Source organism: Oncorhynchus mykiss, chromosome 7 (assembly GCF_013265735.2).
Source record: "Oncorhynchus mykiss isolate Arlee chromosome 7, USDA_OmykA_1.1, whole genome shotgun sequence".
Lineage (NCBI taxonomy): Eukaryota > Metazoa > Chordata > Actinopteri > Salmoniformes > Salmonidae > Oncorhynchus > Oncorhynchus mykiss.
The window spans coordinates 11,230,480-11,248,605 of NC_048571.1; the positions used below are offsets into that span (position 1 = coordinate 11,230,480).

At 42.3% G+C, this 18,126-nt stretch overlaps 1 protein-coding gene across 3 annotated transcripts in view; it reads left to right on the forward strand.

The window, feature by feature from the left end:
- The window catches only part of LOC110495463 (interleukin-1 receptor accessory protein-like 1), a 413,831-nt gene that overhangs the window by 214,202 nt on the left and 181,503 nt on the right, over window positions 1-18,126 (forward strand). For all 3 annotated transcript variants that reach the window (XM_036982526.1, XM_036982528.1, XM_036982527.1), the window contains exons 4-5: window positions 4,919-5,105; window positions 7,883-8,036. In XM_036982526.1, coding sequence (XP_036838421.1) covers window positions 4,919-5,105; window positions 7,883-8,036 — 341 coding nt within the window. The remainder of the gene's footprint in view (window positions 1-4,918; window positions 5,106-7,882; window positions 8,037-18,126) is intronic.

Below are 18,126 nucleotides of genomic sequence, written 5' to 3' on the forward strand. Positions count from 1 at the left end.
CCCAAGGGGGGGGCGCCAACCCAGACAGGATGATCACATCAGTGACTCAACCCACTCACGTGACGCACCGCTCCCAGGGACGGTATGAGAGAGCCCCAGTAAGCCAGTGACTCAGCCCCTGTAATAGGGTTAGAGGCAGAGAATCCCAGTGGAAAGAGGGGAACCGGCCAGGCAGAGACAGCAAGGGCGGTTCGTTGCTCCAGAGCCTTTCCGTTCACCTTCCCACTCCTGGGCCAGACTATACTCAATCATATGACCCACTGAAGAGATGAGTCTTTAGTAAAGACTTAAAGGTTGAGACCGAGTTTGCGTCTCTGACATGGGTAGGCAGACCGTTCCATAAAAATGGAGCTCTATAGGAGAAAGCCCTGCCTCCAGCTGTTTGCTTAGAAATTCTAGGGACAATTAGGAGGCCTGTGTCTTGTGACCGTAGCGTACGTGTAGGTATGTATGGCAGGACCAAATCAGAGAGATAGGTAGGAGCAAGCCCATGTAATGCTTTGTAGGTTAGCAGTAAAACCTTGAAATCAGCCCTTACTTTGACAGGAAGCCAGTGTAGGGAGGCTAGCACTGGAGTAATATGATCACATTTTTGGGTTCTAGTCAGGATTCTAGCAGCCGTATTTAGCACTAACTGAAGTTTATTTAGTGCTTTATCCGGGTAGCCGGAAAGTAGAGCATTGCAGTAGTCTAACCTAGAAGTGACAAAAGCATGGATGAATTTTTCTGCATCATTTTTGGACAGAAAGTTTCTGATTTTTGCAATGTTACGTAGATGGAAAAAAGCTGTCCTTGAAATGGTCTTGATATGTTCTTCAAAAGAGAGATCAGGGTCCAGAGTAACGCCGAGGTCCCACAGTTTTATTTGAGACGACTGTACAACCATTAAGATTAATTGTCAGATTCAACAGAAGATCTCTTTGTTTCTTGGGACCTAGAACAAGCATCTCTGTTTTGTCCGAGTTTAAAAGTAGAAAGTTTGCAGCCATCCACTTCCTTATGTCTGAAACACATGCTTCTAGCGAGGGCAATTTTGGGGCTTCAACATGTTTCATTGAAATGTGCAGCTGTGTGTCATCCGCATAGCAGTGAAAGTTAACATTATGTTTTCGAATGACATCCCCAAGAGGTAAAATATATAGTGAAAACAATAGTGGTCCTAAAACGGAACCTTGAGGAACACCAACATTTACAGTTGATTTGTCAGAGGACAAACCATTCACAGAGAAAAACTGATATATTTCCGACAGATAAGATCTAAACCAGGCCAGAACTTGTCCATTGTAGACCAATTTGGGTTTCCAATCTCTCCAAAAGAATGTGGTGATCGATGGTATCAAAAGCAGCACTAAGGTCTAGGAGCACGAGGACAGATGCAGAGCCTCGGTCTGATGCCATTAAAAGGTAATTTACCACCTTCACAAGTGCAGTCTCAGTGCTATGATGGGGTCTAAAACCAGACTGAAGCATTTTGTATACATTGTTTGTCTTCAGGAAGGCAGTGAGTTGCTGCGCAACAGTCTTTTCTAAAATTTTTGAGAGGAATGGAAGATTCGATATAGGCCGATAGTTTTTTATATTTTCTGGGTCAAGGTTTGGCTTTTTCAAGAGAGGCTTTATTACTGCCACTTTTAGTGAGTTTGGTACACATCCGGTGGATAGAGAGCCGTTTATTATGTTCAACATAGGAGGGCCAAGCACAGGAAGCAGCTCTTTCAGTAGTTTAGTTGGAATAGGGTCCAGTATGCAGCTTGAAGGTTTAGAGGCCATGATTATTTTCATCATTGTGTCAAGAGATTTAGTACTAAAACACTTGAGCGTCTCTCTTGATTCTAGGTCCTGGCAGAATTGTGCAGACTCAGGACAACTGAGCTTTGAAGGAATACGCAGATTAATGGCCTTGTCCTAAAAATTATGAATTCATTTTGACATGAGAGCAAGCAAGAGCGGGGAATAGTTTATCCTCAATGGTACTGTTTTACATTGCACCCCAAATAGGTATTTTTGACATGTTTGTAAAAAGTGGCTGTACAATACAGGCATTATTGGTCATTATTTTAATAAGGTGAGGTAGTCAGTTCATCGTTGACCTACCATCCATTACTCCTACCCTGGATTTGACTAGATGGGATACAGCTTTTGTCAGATTTGACTTTTTATAGTAGGTTAGGATAACTTAAGCAGCAGGTTAAGGGAATTTGCATAGCAGGTTAGGATAATTAGGTTCAATTTAGATAAAGGGTTAGCTAAAATGCCCCAAAAACTACTTTTGCCGTCAATATCACAAAAAATGTATCACAAAAATGTATCCCTTCTGGCCATGACCTCCTTCCCTGTCGCATATTGCAACAACCATTTCTATTATGGAAACAAATCCTCCATTTGCCCTCCGGCTCTCTGTGTGCAAACTGTCAGCCAAGGTGTTCTCCACTCTAATATGAACTGCATGGTATCTGTCTGTCATTGCCTTGACATTGAACAGCAGCCTCTCGTCAGCTCCCATTGACATGCTGTCATTAATATTGTGGTATTACCTTGGTATAACCAATATATCCAAAAGTATAGTCAGCCGAAAACTCTAGTATGCACTATGCCAGTGTTTCCCAACTCCGGTCCTCAAGGACCCAGTTTAGTACAGTACATGTTTTTGTTGTGGCCCTCGACAAGCACACCTGTTTGTACTTGTCAACTAATCACCAAGCCCTTGACAAGTTGAACCAGGTGTTTTTGTCCTGGTCTACAACAACAACGTGTGCTGTTGGGGGAACTGGAGGGCCGGAGTTGGGAACCACTGCAGTATACAGAAGCCTATACTTCCTGTCTAGTAGACATTTAGTTATGTGTATACAGTAATTGATGTACAGTGGACTGAAAGCGGTGTGTTTGTCCTGGCCACATTGTTCATGAATATACAGTATAGACAGTGCTACTGACTGAAAACAAAGTGCTACTGTTCTCCATCCTCCTGGTTCTCTTGCTTAAAAGGCAGTGTGACGGATGTGAACCGTTGGAAAGACATCGTAGGACAAAGTGTTGGCCCGGGCCATCGATCACTCAACAGCCAGGCTGACACTATTCTCTCTCTCTCTCTCCCACCGGGCAAGTTTATCAGCACTGCCCAGAATATTTAACAGGGGGAGCGGACCCGGGGGATCTCATTTGTTCAGGTGTCCATCTGGTGCAAGTTGTCTGGGATAATCTCCACATCATGTCGCATTTGCATCCTCCGCTTCATAAAATGGGCAGACTTAATCGGACAGACCGCGGTGCCCAGTAGAGGGTGTGTCTGACTATGGACCGACCGGGCCTTTGCTTACTGCTTGCTAATCTGCGAGGCTGCGCTAATGCCGTGGCAATTATAGAAGGATTCCACTTGTTTATAATTGGTTGTTGGTTCAGCCTCAAATCTGTGTTACCAGCTTGCGCCCCTGAAATTACCCAATGAGGTTTTCCTAAATGTTGTCATTTGTTGAAATCTGTAGACCAGAAGGATTTGATATTATGGGCCAATTGATACAGTGCTCACCCTCGTGAAGAACAAGGCTACACAGCTACTGATGATAGTCGTGAGTGGAGACAATCTTATTAGCTATACATGCATAGACGGATCAAAGGTCACACTGATTGAGCTCATTGATCACATTAGGCTGGCTTTTCCCTCCGACATTGTATGGAATTGCCTGCACACTCAATACCTCTGTCCATTGATTCCACAAATCCATGGATACTTGCATAAGAATCACTCATCTGGAGTCAAAGGCCAAACATGAACCTGTTTACCTAGCCATAAAAAACCTCAACCAGCTGTAATGACTGATGTATTACTATGGCTGTGGAAGGGTATACTGCAATCGACTCAAACTCCCTGCTCATTCATGTGAGCATGCTACTGGAGTTCCTGCTGGTGTGGGACAATTGTTATTGAACAGTTGTACAGATTCAACACAGAGTGATTATTAGACTGAGCACAGTGAAATTGTACCACACAGTATGGTGCCATAGTGTTGTACATGACTGGGTTGCCAGACCTGGTATTTACATTATACCCTCACAGCTTTCAGTCACAGTTGCAGTCCTCTGGGCTGATAGGCTTTTCTCTTTCAGGTCTGACCAGTTACAAAATATCAACTCTGGCAAGTAATTTTCTGCTAGCTTGCGTTGTATCTGCATAACGCGTGGAAACAAAAGGCTCACTCAATCTTCACTGCTGTTGACTTTCAGAACTGCCGTTCTGCATTAGCCCTCGTCTCCCTTCCACCTCAGTTTTCCCCACTTTTCTTTTGTCGTTGCCATCAATAATTTGTGATATCCAGGTTCATCTCTCCCGCATCATTTACATTCCTCCTGGATGGGTGAGAAAACACAATGCAGCTCTGTATGAACGGTCCGGACAACCAGCCACGGCTGAGTGGAGGTGGAGAGATGATTCTTCACGTTGACGAGAGAGGAGAATGTCAAACTTTCCCATATTCTCCCCCCGAACCAGATGGCTCACTGTATCTGGGTGTCAATGGTTTAGATGAAACAAGTAGGGCTGACTCTAAAAGTTTAATGAGTTAAGAATGTTTTGATCCGTTATTCAAGTACCTGCATTCACTTTCCAAATGTATACTGGACCAAAATATAAACCATTTTTACTGAGTTGCAGTATATATAAGGAAATCAGTCAATTGAAATACATTCATTTGGCCCTAATCTATGGATTTCCCATGACTGGGCAGGGGCACTGCCATACGCCCACCCACTGGGGAGTCCGGCCCAGCCAAGCAGAATTAGTTTTTCCCCACAAAAGGGCTTTATTCAGTTTATTACAGTTTCATCAAATGTATACCTGTCAACATATAGTGATAGTGGCGTGAGAGAACAATGTTATACAAAAATGATTAAACTTATTGATTTGTTCACTTATGTTTTGCAGGAATTCCACATATTGTATGAAAGTGTCCATGTCACTGACAGTGGCAGAGAACGACACAGACCTCTGCTACAACTCCAAAATGAGGTACTTCGAGAAGGCAGAGTTAAGTAAAAGTAAAGATATCACCTGTCCGGACATTGAGGATTATGTACAGCCGGGGAAGGAGCCAGAGATAGTATGGTACAAGGTAAGAGTCCACTATAGCATTATGTCTGTAACTTATTTCAGATTGAATGCCATAGGGGCAGTTTCAAGGATACAAATGAAGCCTAGGCAGGTTCTCCACTAAGGCTGCTTTTTAGCCCAGGATTCGGCCTAGTATGTGTCTGGGAAACCACTGCTATGTGTCATGTATCAAATGTGATACATATATATTATCAGCGTGTAATCAGAACTGTATGATCATGTAAATGTATTGAAAAAATGAGATTTAAAAAAAAAAATTATATATATTATTACACTGCTCAAAAAAATAAAGGGAACACTAAAATAACACATCCTAGATCTGAATGAATGAAATATTTTTATTAAATACTTTTTTCTTTACATATTTGAATGTGCTGACAACAAAATCACACAAAAATGATCAATGGAAATTAAATTTATCAACCCATGGAGGTCTGGATTTGGAGTCACACTCAAAATTAAAGTGGAAAACCACACTACAGGCTGATCCAACTTTGATGTAATGTCCTTAAAACAAGTCAAAATGAGGCTCAGTAGTGTGTGTGGCCTCCACGTGCCTGTATGACCTCCCTACAACGCCTGGGCATGCTCCTGATGAGGTGGCGGATGGTCTCCTGAGGGATCTCCTCCCAGACCTGGACTAAAGCATTCGCCAACTCCTGGACAGTCTGTGGTGCAATGTGTGGTTGGTGGATGGAGCGAGACATGATGTCCCAGATGTGCTCAATTGGATTCAGGTCTGGGGAACAGGCGGGCCAGTCCATAGCATCAATGCCTTCCTCTTGCAGGAACTGCTGACACACTCCAGCCACATGAGGTCTAGCATTGTCTTGCATTAGGAGGAACCCAGGGCCAACCGCACCAGCATATGGTCTCACAAGGGGTCTGAGGATCTCATCTTGGTACCTAATGGCAGTCAGGCTACCTCTGGTGAGCACATGGAGGGCTGTGCGGCCCCCCAAAGAAATGCCACCCCACACCATGACTGACCCACCGTCAAACCGGTCATGCTGGAGGATGTTGCAGGCAGCAAAACGTTCTCCACGGCGTCTCCAGACTGTCACATCTATCACATGTGCTCAGTGTGAACGTGCTTTCATCTGTGAAGAGCACAGGGCGCCAGTGGCGAATTTGCCAATCTTGGTGTTCTCTGGCAAATGCCAAATATCCTGCACGGTGTTGGGCTGAAAGCACAACCCCCACCTGTGGACGTCGGGCCATCATACCACCCTCATGGAGTCTGTTTCTGACCGTTTGAGCAGACACATGCACATTTGTGGCCTGCTGGAGGTCATTTTGCAGGGCTCTGGCAGTGCTCCTCCTGCTCCTCCTTGCACAAAGGTGGAGGTAGCGGTCCTGCTGCTGGGTTGTTGCCCTCCTACGGCCTCCTCCACGTCTCCTGATGTACTGGCCTGTCTCCTGGTAGCGCCTCCATGCTCGGGACACTACGCTGACAGACACAGCAAACCTTCTTGCCACAGCTCGCATTGATGTGCCATCCTGGATGAGCTGCACTACCTGAGCCACTTGTGTGGGTTGTAGACTCCGTCTCATGCTACCACTAGAGTGAAAGCACCGCCAGCATTCAAAAGTGACCAAAACATCAGCCAGGAAGCATAGGAACTGAGAAGTGGTCTGTGGTCACCAACTGCAGAACCACTCCTTTATTGGGGGTGTCTTGCTAATTGCCTATAATTTCCACCTGTTGTCTATTCCATTTGCACAACAGCAAGTGAAATTTATTGTCAATCAGTGTTGCTTCCTAAGTGGACAATTTGATTTCACAGAAGTGTGATTGACTTGGAGTTACATTGTGTTGTTTAAGTGTTCCCTTTATTTTTTGAGCAGTGTATTTTAGTCTAAGCATACTTGGATGTATTGTCTAGCAGCCTATGTGCTTGCTGATGACAGTAGGTAGATTTATCCACCCATAACTCACAGCCACTCTGCAGAGCACCTCCTGAGATGTAATTTGTTTTTCATGAGACTCAAACCGTCTGGGGAAAGGGGTCTACAGCCCACGTTCATGATGTAAATAGTCTAGAAGACAAAGAAATTAACTCCCCCCAAACGACTGGAGGGGGTCCTCAGAGTCAGACGTCTGGCTATCTGAGTCGACGAGCTGCCCTCACCGGCCCCGGCTGCCTGCCCACAGTGTAACAGCAGACTGACAGAGTAGCCGACGGAGGCCAGGGGCCAATTCATCAAAACTAGATGAATGTCGGATTAGATGGCCACAGTGCTTCTTCAGTTTCCCAGTGAATCAAATTAAAATATGGATAATGACTGTGGCCCTATAATATTCTAGTTATTTGCTCTGTCTCTGGAAGCAGAGCTGATTGAATTCTGGGAGACCCGCGAGCGCAGGTGGAACCAACCCACGGTATTCCAATTTTCCTGCTGTGGGTGAATGAGTTTGTGTGGCACAAGTTCCTTTTCCAAGGATCTCGTTCTTCCTCTGGGTTTATTCCCACCAAAATGAACTGCTTCAACCGAAACGCTGTTCTTCTAGTGGGAACGATATAATGTTGTATAATAGATCACACTCGTCTTGCCAAAAACAGGAACTCAATACAACAACACTAAATACAAGATGAGAATGCATTTGTGATCAAAGAGATGTTTGGAATGGTTCGATGCATTTCGCCAGGCGTCCATTTTTTCCACATGTCTACATTGTATGTTGTAAAAAGTGTAACCTAAGTCCAACTGTATACTGCTTTTCTGTTTCTTCGTGGTGTTTTAAATTCATAAGCCTTCTCTCTATTTGAATCGAAGGAATGCAAGCCAAAGCAGTGGAGACAAAGCATTGTAAGGAGAAGAGATACTCTCTCTATCCGGGAGGTACGTGAAGATGACATTGGAAATTACACGTGTGAATTACAGTTTGGCAGCTTCGTGGTGAGAAGAACTACAGAACTCTCTGTTACAGGTAAGAAAAACTCCTTTGCGGGTCACATGTGCTCCATGCTGGGCCACTGGGGATAACTTGCATTGTGTTTTTATTGGCATTGATGAATGTTCATGTTGTTTTGTCTGTCAGCGAGGCAGAGTTCATTCTTTGTGGGAGAGCGGATTTAATAATCATTGCCATTGTGCAGCTGTGTCGTGTTCGTCGTCTATTTTGGGGATGGCCACAATAGTTCATTGTATATGAGCTACAGATCTTCTGCTTGGCTGAAATGAAGAATACGTTTAGATTTTTTTTTTAACACAGATATCTGAGGTGTACATTCAGGGATAAAATGTTGATGGGATTATGTTGCAGCAGACATCTCATTAGAAATAGGTCAGAATGCTGACATTTATCCATAGTAGTTATATATATATATATACATGATAATGGTAAATCTCTTACTACCTGTTGTTCTGCTAAGACAGTAGTTGTGAACCTTGTTGTCGGGGTTGTGGCTTCAATACCTCTGTGCTGTCGTGACTTCAGCTGGCGTTCTTAATTGCTAAGTAGTAGAATTTGCACAGATCCACTTCATCACTTTTTCTCAACTAAGACTGTTCAAATATTAAAGCTTGAACTTAACGTTCCTTATCTTTAGAGGGAGGGGTGTGACAGAATAGAGATCGCTCGCCACCGCCACCTCCACCGCTAACGTTGATGTGCAGTAACAACTTGGACAGTCTTGATGGAAAACCCATAGTACAGGTGCATTCAATCAATGACACAATGATTACAAAAATATCTACTCTACTCAGTCTTGCCCTCGTGGCTGAACCCTGAAAAGAAAACACCAGAGAAAACCACTGTAGCAAGATATATTAAGAGCTGTTACATGTCAATGCATCACACCCATCGTCCATAGTGGTCTCGAGGTCAAGCAAACTATTTGCAGTTTACGGCTATCTGATTACAGTTTATTATCCCCTAAAGAGACAAAGGCAGACTCCATAGAAGACCAATTTCACTCATCAATCTTGTTCCCTGCTGCCTCAGACGGTCCTCATCCTCCGGGATGATTCTCTTCCCCTCACAAAGAGACGCATTTAGCATTTTTGGATGAGGGATAGTTCACTCAAAATACAAATTGACACATTGGTTTCCTTTCCCTGTAAGTAGTCTACTGACAAGGAATGACAGCAATCCATGCGTTGGTTGAGTTTCTCTGGCACATCCATCCACATGCTACCGTTTTAACATGATTCAGCGAAAAATTACAATAACGCTCCCTTGACTTGAATGGGATTTGTGCCACGAATGCTAAACCATTAGCATGTGGAAAGGGAAACTAAACCACAGCATGGATTGCTGTCATACCTTGTCCATAGACTGCTTAATTTTTTTATCTGACTGAAATCAGGAGGGAATCTGAGGACCCTCTCTTTTTCTCTCTCTTTTTCTCTCTCTCTCTCTCCCTCTCTCTCTCTCTCTCTCTCTCTCTCTCTCTCTCTCTCTCTCTCTCTCTCTCTCGCTCTCTCACTCTCTCTCTCTCGCTCTCTCTCTCTGTCTCGCTCGCGAATAATAATTACACACTTCCGCCCACATATAGAGGGCAGAGGAAAGAACATGGCCCACCTACACGCATCATGTACGGTACATGTACATAGACATGCATACATAAATTACTTCCTGTAATAAAGACAAACACTGAGAGTACTAAACATTCCATGACATAGACTGACCAGGTGAATCCAGGTGAAAGCTATGATCCCTTATTGATGTCACTTGTTATATCCACTTAAAACAGTGTAGATGAAGCAGGGGAGACAGGGTAAAGAAGGATTTTTAAGCCTTGAGATAATTGAGACATGGATTGTGTCTGTGTGCCATTCAGAGGGTGAATGGTCTAGACAAAAGATTGAAGTGCCTTTGAACAGGGTATGGTAGTAGGTGCCAGGAGCACCGGTTTGAGTGTGTCAAGAACTGCAACGCTGCTAGGTTTTTCAGTCTCAACAGTTTCCCGTGTGTATCAAGAATGGTCCCCCACCCAAAGGACATCCAGCCAACTTGACACAACCATGGGAAGTGTTGAAGTCAACATGGGCCAGCATCCCTGTGGAACGCTTTCAACACCTTGTATAGTCCATGCACCAACGAGTTGAGGCAACTCAATATTAGGAAGCTGTTTCTAATGTTTTATCCACTGTGTGTATGTGCTGTAGCTAACACAGTCCTTGAAGCAAAATGACCTTTAAATGACACATAGGACATTAGTTTAGACACATACATCCGTTAGACCTTTCATTACAATAATAGAACATTGAATGACAACAAGCCCATTAGCTATTTCATAAAAGACCAGTCTCACCAGTTCTACATATAAACAAGGCTATTTCCTCTAACGGGGGGGCTATGTTGCCGTGATGTTGTTGTGTCGTTGTAGTTGTGTTGGACCTGGTGTGATCTGGAGGAAGTGGTACATTGTGTGACGTTCATCTAGTGCTCATGTGTTTGCAAAACAATCAGATTATCCTGATTTAATATGCAGCCATAATCATAACAATGCTTTCCTCCACTATGCTGTACAGTACGTCTCTCAGTATCCTACAGGGAAGCCACGATCCGGGTCCATACATTGTATAATGTTGAATAGTCTGTATCAATACAGTACAGAACAATATGTTATGTAGTTGTTGCGTGACTGGTGTAAATGGAGATATCTTCTGTTAAGACTATTATGACTCAAAGGCTGCATCTGTTCCTTCTTCCTGGCATGGCCAGGTGGTTCGTGTACCTGGTGAAAGAAAGGGAAATGAATTGATACATTACATGAAACAGTCACATCAAATGTTTTTGAACTTGTCTTCAGCCATAGTGATCATGTTTTTAATGATTCACCCGCATGTGATCGTGTCAGACAGACTGTGAGATATCATATTGGTCCATCATAATGGCGCCAAAGGAGACGGCTGCCGTTTTACGATCCCGTAACCAATTGTGCTATTATGTATGTTTTTTTGCGTTGTTTGTAACGCATTTTGTACATAATGTTTCTGCCACCGTGTCTTATGGGCAGCGATTACTCCCGTACTGGAGGAGTTCTTCTTCTTCAACGAGTCGGATGGGAAGGATTTACTCCAGACACCAGACAAGGCCCTCATCCCCATCATTCGCAGGAGGAAAAGACGGAGATAATCGATAGCAAAATAGACGAACTACGAGCACGTATATCCTACCAACGGGACATTAAAAACTGTAATATGTTTCACCAAGTTGTGGATGAACGACGACATTCATTTATTTTATTTATTTTTTTATTTCACCTTTATTTAACCAGGTGGGCTAGTAGAGAACACCTTTATTTAACCAGGTGGGCTAGTAGAGAACACCTTTATTTAACCAGGTGGGCTAGTAGAGAACACCTTTATTTAACCAGGTAGGCTAGTTGAGAACAAGTTCTCATTTACAACTGCGACCTGGCCAAGATAAAGCATAGTGTGAACAGACAGCAACACAGAGTTACACATGGAGTAAACAATTAACAAGTCAATAACACAGTAGAAAAAAAAGAGTCTATATACATTGTGTGCAAAAGGCATGAGGTAGGCAAATAATTACAATTTAGCAGATTAACACTGGAGTGATAAATGATCAGATGGTCATGTACAGGTAGAGATACTGGTGTGCAAAAGAGCAGAAAAGTAAATAAATAAAAACAGTATGGGGATGAGGTAGGTAAATTGGGTGGGCTATTTACCGATAGACTATGTACAGCTGCAGCGATCAGTTAGCTGCTCAGATAGCAGATGTTTAAAGTTGAGGGAGATACAATTTGTTCCAGTCACAGGCAGCAGAGAACTGGAAGGAAAGGCGGCCAAATGAGGTGTTGGCTTTAGGGATGATCAGTGAGATACACCTGCTGGAGCGCGTGCTACCATGGTGAGGGTGTTGACATCGTGACCAACCTTTGTCCCTGTTCTCTGTATCAATGGTCAACTGGCCTGTTATAGCAGGAGAAGAGTATGAAAGATCACGCTCCATCGGACTGTCTTGAGGACCTCTTTTTATTCATAGTGATGTCTTCAGCCATTGATGCAACTATTAAACTGGATATTATTCCTAAATGAAATGTGTGATTTTATGATTGTTTTACAAGGTGTGCCGTTTGATCCGGTGGAGTGAAAACCGCACAATAAAAGGTGGATAATGAACCGCCTACTCAATTGGCTGTTATAGTGTCTTCTTGTGCTGCACAGAGGGAAACAAATGGTCTGCATGTTTAGCTAATGACTAGAGACTGATGGCAGTGGTGATCTTGCTTTTTTATTTTCTAATAAAGCACAATAAAGTGATGGTAATACTAGGTCTACCGTTGACAAAGGAAAAGGCTTAAGTAGAGAATGACAATACTCCAAATGCCCAGGTTCAAAGAAACAGGCTAGTAGAAAACCGAGTTTATAATGCCTATCTCCTCCCTTGGATGTTCCAGCTGATTTAACAGCTGAGTGCCCAATCAGTTCCTTCAACAGGAAACGTGTAGTCCTAGGTCCAGAGATAGCACCATCTAAATAACCTTATCCTATCCTATAGACTCCTGCATCATTTCATTAGACATACAATACCTCCGAAAGGATTTACCACAGCAAGTAAGAAATGGAATTTGTGGATCTATAGCTCTGAAACTCTGCTGTATGGTTCCATTCCACTGGCTGTTCTCTCAGTCCATGCATCCCAAATGTCACCCTATTCCCTATGTAGTGCACTACTTTTAACCATGGCCCATAGGGACCCATTTGGGATGCAACCTGCGACTAGGCTCTGCTGAATGGGCAGCCATTACAGAACAGAGGTCTCTCCTCTTGTCTTGGCTCTGTAAAGTTGACTCATTAGCATATGAAGTAGGGTGATTAATAAGGGCCGTTCAAATTGATAGAGTATAATTAGACTGTCCAAAGCAGCACGGGGAAAAGGAACCTGAAGAATTTGGCTGCAGGAGAAATGATGTCTCTTTGTGAGAACATGTTTGATATGTTAGTACTTTTCTCCCTTATTTAAAGGTGGTAGATAAGTGTTATTCATTGGGACTTTCTCTTTTCTCTGTACTTCTCCATTAGAATTCTTCATTTGGGAGATTATTCGCAAAGATGGACCGCTTATTAGACTTTGAAGTACCCCAAACTACCATACGTTTTAAGGGAAAGTTAAGGATTGACAATAGCCGAGAAGCAAAAGAAATGTGTGTGTGTGTGTGTGTGTGTGTGTGTGTGTGTGTGTGTGTGTGTGTGTGTGTGTGTGTGTGTGTGTGTGTGTGTGTGTGTGTGTGTGTGTGTGTGTGTGTGTGTGTGTGCGTGCGTGCGTGCATGTGTGTGTGTGTGTGCACTTATGGAATGTTCTATGTGTGTATACACTTTGCAAGTCAGAGGGTAGATCAAGGCTGGTATTATCTCTAAAGCCAGAGTTATCCTGTTTTATTATCTGACATTTTTAATCCAGTCCATCAGAGAGACACTGGATCATCAGAGCTACAATAGATGTGATGTAGCAATACCATTACATCACATGTTCAGAACAGGCAGAAGAAAAGTGCTATGGGCCTGTCATGCCAAATAATGTCCCCCGGCCAAATAGTGTCCCCCTCTACGTCCCAATGGGATTCGATAAAATATTAGCGTCTGTTGCTATATCAATGGTGTGATGACCTAATGATTATAATTTTGGAGATCATTACAGCCTAAATTACGTTATTACTATCATCGCTATGCAAACAAGGCTGTTTGTCCGGGGAACTATTGGCACGACAGGCCCTAAACTGTTCCTCCTCACTGAACAGATCGGATCAGAACAGAATAGCACAGAACAGCACAGCACACAGCTCAGCGGAACTTTCATCACATGTCACTTATCTTCCCGTCGTCCTGGCAACAGAGTAACCGAATCTGCCATTTGACTGGGCTGAATTAGTACGCTTTTTTTTCTGTGATATTCCATGTAATGAGGTGGAGGGAGAAGGATAAGGGTAGGTGGGTGAAGTAAGGGGAGGGAATGGAATTATGGTGAGATAGAGGGGAGGACAGGAGTATACTTGTCTTACGCACTCAGCTTCAAGTGCACTGCTTCTCAGAGGAAGAGAGGGTTCTTACCTGTGATGGATGGCCATGTGATCAATTACAGTGATTTGTCATGTGCAGCCAGCACTCATTTTCATAAAGGCATTACTGGACAGTATGTGACAGAGGGGAAATGGACCCGTGGCTCACTGCCTCAAACATCTCCTTGATTGGTTTACGCTGACGTGCTGCGAATGGAACCTTGCCCTGAGAGGACCCCTTCAATCTCTCTATATATTGTAGACCCTTACTTTTTCCTCTACAAGATCTCTCCTCTCCTCTCTTCACCTGTGGATTTCTTTTCAGCATATTTTATAACAAATTGCCGTACTTTGTGTAACCTCACTCCATGTTTTCAAGCATGCACTCCTTTTCAGTTGATACGGTTAGCCCTGTCCATTCATCACTCGCTACTGCTTTCACTACAGACAGAATGTCTCAATATATCAGTTCATATTTACCATTCACTACAGGCAGAATGGCTCAATATATCAGTTCAGATTTACCATTCACTACAGGCAGAATGGTTCAATATATCAGTTCATATTTACCATTCACTACAGGCAGAATGGCTCAATATATCAGTTCAGATTTACCATTCACTACAGACAGAATGGTTCAATATATCAGTTCATATTTACCATTCACTACAGACAGAATGGTTCAATATATCAGTTCATATTTACCATTCACTACAGACAGAATGGCTCAATATATCAATTCATATTTACCTTTCACTACAGACAGAATGGCTCAATATATCAGTTCAGATTTACCTTTCACTACAGACAGAATGGCTCAATATATCAGTTCATATTTACCATTCACTACAGACAGAATGGCTCAATATAACAGTTCATATTTACCATTCACTGCAGATAGAATGGCTCAATATAACAGTTCATATTTACCATTCACTGCAGACAGAATGGCTCAATATAACAGTTCATATTTACCATTCACTGCAGACAGAATGGCTCAATATAACAGTTCATATTTACCATTCACTACAGACAGAATGGCTCAATATAACAGTTCATATTTACCATTCACTACAGACAGAATGGCTCATTATAACAGTTCATATTTACCATTCACTGCAGACAGAATGGCTCAATATAACAGTTCATATTTACCATTCACTGCAGACAGAATGGCTCAATATATCAGTTCAGATCTACCACTACAGAAAGAATGAAGTACAGAAAGAATAACTCACTATATCAGTTCAGATTTACCATTCACTACAGACAGACTAGACTACAGACAGAATAACTCACTATATCAGTTCAGATTTACCATTCACTACAAACAGAATGGACTACAGTCAGAATAACTCACTATATAAATTAAGATTTATCATTCACTACAGACAGAATGGACTACAGACAGAATAACTCACTATGTCAGTTCAAATTTAACATTCAATAATTTAAAAAGTGTTTCCTCATCCCCGGGGCTATGAAGAGGATAGTTATCCTCCCCCCAAGCACACACAAACACACACACACACACACACAAGAAATCTTGTCAGTTTGGAGCACGGCGTAAAAACCCAGGAGAGGCCTATGTCTTATCTCGGTAATACGTAACCATATCATATGACATATATGACTAATATGTCAGATCAGGTGACGTATAACTGCAATGGTTAAATGTCACAATTTTTTTTACATATTTTAATGAGACATGTTTGTACTAGAGAATGTCTTCAATCTAGCTTCCAAAGCTGATTTCCTATATATATATATATATATATATATATATATATATATATATATATATATATATATATACAATTAGCTGTTCCTACTGTATATGGTGATGAGGTAGAACACTGTTTTAAATAAATGAGCCTCTATCTCCCGGGGAGCGACGCTGCATCTAGATGTAAGGGACATGGTCGACACTGGGAGAGATGTCTAATACACCAGCCCTCTCTCTCACTGCTAAGTATCTGGACTCTAATGTACAGTATAGAGTTATATATAGATATCATTAGCCAAGCATGGCAAAATGATTTGGTTTTAAATGTCTCACTCCTTAATGACATATAGTCACACAGCCAATCAGTCTGGATGTAGAGAATCTGGGTCGCGTCTGAAATGGTGCCCTTTTCCCTATTTATACAACGGGTGCGTCTAATCCTGGATGCTGATTGTTTAAAACCGCATTCCAGCCGGTGTCTATTCCACAAGTTTCCACCAGCTAAAGCTATGACGTTGAAATGCCTATTTACTCTGTTCCATATCACTGCACAATCCACTATCTCATTAGCCCAGCCAGTCAATGTATAAACTTGATCTCCACTATAAAAAGCATCTAGACATTATCCCCCATTTCTTTTAGACAAACATTTGGTTTTCAACAGCGAAGATTTGTATAAACCTTGCTGTCCGTCTCTCAGACGTTTGCAAAAAATGTATGAATCTCCAGCTAAATCTCGATTTCCAGCTTTCCCATTATTATGAACGTGTCAGGAGTCAGGACGAGACAGACAGACAGCTTTTCTCAGCCAGAAATCATGAATCAGCTGGCATCATTTTTATGAATATATACTACGAAATGTCAATAGAAAAAAGGGAAAAATAAATGAAATGCAGCTAGTTTGCAGTCTTTCCAGCTTCAGTTTGAAGTGATTGTGTTAGCTGTGTTGTTGGCTAGCTCCTCTGAACAAAAGTGTCCTGATGAGAGCACATTTTCTATGCCAGGTGAAATCGTGCATCATTAGCTCATTTTTATGAATGTATCCAAGAAATGTCACCAGAAAACAGCTTAAAAAAAATGCAAATGCAGCTACTTTGCTGTTGTTTTGGCTTTACTATTTGACGTGACTTTAAGTTAACCGTAGTTGGCTAGCTAGCAAGCAAGGGATAAGAATGTTGCCAGCAAGTATGGCACTGGAACATTTAGAATGAATGACTGGGTAGGGCTGGGCGATAAATCAATATCAATAATTATTGAGGTAATTACTTCCCTCAACAATGATATAAAAACGATTAGATTCATTTTCGATAATGTCGATATAGAATAATTAGGTCCAGCAGTCCATTTCACCTCTGACGCAGCAGGAACGTGCGGAGAAGTGACAATAGGAACGTGGAGAGGTATACGCCCACTAAAAACCACTTAGCACCTCGAGGGATGGAGTAGCCACTATTAACCACGAAAAATGAGTGATGTAGGCAAAAACAGTGGCAGTGATAGCCATGGAGAAGGAGCAGCTTCCAACAAAGAAATTATTGATAAAAAGGGTTAAACTGTTTCAGTAATTTGGAAGTGGTTTTGCTTTTTGAATTCCGACAAAGAGCAGAGCAATGTTCAGTGCAAATTGTGTCTGGTAGTCTGGTAATACGACAAACCTTTTTCAACATCTGAACGACTGGGTCACATCCATAGAGGCAGAACAAAAAGATTGAACGACTGGGTTACGTCTAGCAACCGAACCGATAGAACAAATGACCAAACGGCTAGGGTAGCAACCTTTGATTTGTGTCGGGACTATATCTCGTGGAAGGTATGAATAAATTCATCAAAATAAATGTTTTGAAATTATGTCAATCATTATTTGAATATGTTGGTAACCTGTTGTATAAAAGTGATAATGCCCTCGAAGCCGGTGTTTGGAGAATATACAGTATTGGCACGCTTTGCCAGCCCTTGACTTGGTCATGGGCCTAACAACCCCCATGCCAATATATCCTCCAAACACTGGCACTATGTAGGAAATAGGGTGCCATTTTGTAGAAAATAGGGTGCCATTTTGTAGGAAATAGGGTGCCATTTTGTAGGAAATAGGGTGCCATTTTGGATCTAGGCCAGGCTTCATAAGAGTGGGGGCCACATAGTGATACTCTTGAAGTAGTTTTGATTTGTGGCGACCTGGGTGTTATTATGTCTCGCCCCATCCTGTTGTACTGCAGATCTGAAAGGGACTCTATTGATGTGCTGTCTTGTGAAAATGTTTTTCTGGTTCTTTCTGAATATGCTCTATATTTAACAGTATGTTTCAATTACAAGGC